Source organism: Octopus bimaculoides, chromosome 12, assembly GCF_001194135.2.
Source record: "Octopus bimaculoides isolate UCB-OBI-ISO-001 chromosome 12, ASM119413v2, whole genome shotgun sequence".
In the NCBI taxonomy this organism is placed as follows: Eukaryota; Metazoa; Mollusca; class Cephalopoda; order Octopoda; family Octopodidae; genus Octopus; species Octopus bimaculoides.
In genome coordinates this window covers 12,110,876-12,113,869 of record NC_068992.1, presented here as the reverse complement: position 1 = coordinate 12,113,869, position 2,994 = coordinate 12,110,876, and the positions used below count along the sequence as shown (strand labels likewise).

The window sequence follows — 2,994 nt, the reverse complement described above, 5'->3', positions numbered from 1 at the left end:
CAAGCAAATGATGGTAAGGCAAAATTTACTGATATTCGAATTTTAGACGTTACAGAAAATTTGCAACTAAATATTACTTTAACCATGGCAAGAGATCCATGGAGCAGAATTCCTGCTTGTTCAGAATGTTTCCTTGACATCGAACATGCAAGACAGTTGTCCAGTGACAGAAAGTTTATTACTTTCCAACGATTAACATCAGAAGAAGAGGAAAAGATTCTACCGGTTGTCTTCACGAAGAAATTCTCGGTACTGCATCAAAATATAGATAAAATTATTATGGACAGCAAAACAAAACGTTTATATTCTGAACTTAAAAATAAGGTAACAAATGTTGTAGAAGTGCCTATTAGTTCTCATTTACTTAACGGCCTGGGTATGATAGCACTGGATATCTCAGAACGTCGGATTTTTTCGGGTCCTGACTCCAAATCACGCATATCTATTGATACAGTTCCAACCAATATATGTTTGACAAAAGAAAACACCAGGGTAATGTCAGAAGGAAAATTCCACTTATTAGTATCTATATGTGAAGTGGTCAACTCCGTCAAACTAATAATATATCCCGCTGGTAAGAAACATGTTTCTTTCACAAGTCCGGTTTTTCGTATAACAGGAAACATCACTATTGGACATTTTGGTGATCTTCGATTTAGTGGTGCTGGAAGAGAAATTGACTCACATATCAATTCTTTTATCCAATTCGCTATCAATGATGTTAACAATGGTATTATTGTTCCAGAGTTAAAAAAAAAGGGAATACAATTCCTATTAAAGTCGTACAATATTCCAAATGAAAAATCTGCAACCTATAGAAAACTTGGGGATTTAAAAAATATTTTAAGTAATATTGGTTTGGTTATAAGTTCTGTTCCAGGAAATGTTGCTAAAGTTTTTAGTCCATTTTTAGTGAAGTTTATGATACCACTTATTTCGACAATCGACTCTTCCAGAGGATTCTCTGATAAAAATTCATACCCATTTTATAACAGTTTAACTTGGACTGAAGAGGAATTTTATAATTCCGTGTTTCAATCAGCCAAAGAAAGATTTTGGACTGATATTGTAATCATTCGATATTCGACTATTGAACTTAGTAATTCATTCTATTCTACGGCTATCAAATACAACATCAATATACAAAATCACATCATTCTGAAAGAAATGAAAAATTTGAAGCCCAAGTATTTGCAAGATGGTATGCTGAGTAATGATTTGGGGCCAGTGAAAAAGAGTAACCTGAAAGTAATCTTTCTGTTTGCCCCATTCCATATACAGCCAATCGTCTTTCGAGAAGCCTATCTTTTGAACCTTTCTTCTCTGCATGGATTCCAATGGGTTTTAATGAAAAAATACGCGCGCGAGTTTCCATTTGAGAACCATTCGGTTTGTAACAAAAAATTAGAATGCACATTAGCTTTTACTGGAACCTACCTCTTTGATTCGACCTACAATGTATCAGGTTACCAAACAGATAGTTGGAAACGAGTTCTTAATTATTATTTTAAAGAAGACCGTGTACTTTACAAAGGTGGAAGAGTTCGTTATAGGTCCTTTGACATAGGAGCGTTAATGGGACTGGGTTATGATGCCGTGCACCTTTATGCTAAAACGTTATCCATTCTTGTCAATAAACGACTAACATTTAGCGGTGCGAAGGTTAACTGGTTCTTGCGTAAGACAACTCTAGATGGGCTAACAGATAAAGTAGCTTTAAATGCATACGGTGATAGGATTGGTTATTTCGGTTATCTGGCCCAAGTTAACCCAATCCCACGTTGGCCATATTTGCCGAAATCTAAAGTTATAACTTACGTAAAGTGTATTAAAAGATCGGAAGATGGTATTCAATTAGAAATACCTTACGAATCGAAAATACTTCCACACAATAAAACTGCGGCACTGGTAGCATTTCCTATCGGTAAGACACATAACACTCGAAGATACATATCTTTATCAGGGATGGTTGGTCTCAACACACAAAAAATGATGCCAAAAAAGGGTGAAGATTGGCCACCAATCCTTTATATGCGGACAGAGAGTATAGTTCCACCATATTCTTGCCTTTATGCCTGTGGTAAGAAATTAAAAGACCCTGGCAATATTAATGTTTTCGATCGAGGAATATGTCGTCCTGGTAACAAATGCGAATGCTTTGACGGATTCGCTGGGAGGTATTGTCACACAATTGTATGTCAATGTAATCATGGTGTGTGCAAGGTTGACGGTACTTGCGTGTGTAATGCTGGCTATAAAGGTGTTACTTGTGAACAACCAATATGCTACAAATGTCGTTTTGGTGTATGCAAAAAACCAAATCTTTGTGAATGCACTACTATATTATACATTGGAATGTTTTGCGACGTTCATATTATGAGCATCATAATACCTCTCTGTGTAGGATTGACTCTTCTGATGTGTTTTTCTTATTTCCTGGTGACAGTTTTGGGCAGAAAGACGAAGCGAGTGAGGTTTCAGCAATGGATAATTGACTGGGATACAGTAACTAAACCCGAGGGATTAGTTACGGCAGGGGGGTACACAGGTATTATTAGCAAAAAAGTTGCAGTTTATAGATGGTACGATCAGGACTGGTATGTGAAAAAGATTAATAGTAGGACAATTCCTCCTGATGATAAAAGGATTATTTCAGACATGGTCAAGTTAACGAAAACTAGACATTGTAATCTGATCCAATATGGTGGATGCTGTTTGACTTATCCTAACGTCAGCTTGTTCGTGGAAATTGCTGAGAAGGGAAGTATAGCGGATGTACTTGCCAACGAAACTTTTGAGATTGGATGGGCATTTGGATTTTCATTTTTAAAAGACATATGTTGCGGAATGGAATTTTTGCACGACAAATCTGAAATCAAGACCCATGGACGTCTCAAATCTTCAAACTGCTTGGTTGACAAGCGCTGGACTGTACGTCTGTCAGGATTTGGTGCACCGTTTCTTCGTTATGGCAGCTACAGAATGCCAGATTCT

General features: G+C 36.8%; 1 protein-coding gene across 1 annotated transcript; it reads left to right on the top strand.

Annotated features, from left to right (window-relative positions):
* Positions 1–8: 8 nt before the first annotated feature.
* Positions 9–2,994, top strand: LOC106875598 (uncharacterized; the record flags this gene model as incomplete). The annotated part of the gene is made up of 1 exon (XM_014923814.1): positions 9–2,994. A coding segment is annotated over exon 1 (2,910 nt), but the record flags the coding sequence as incomplete, so codon positions are not given.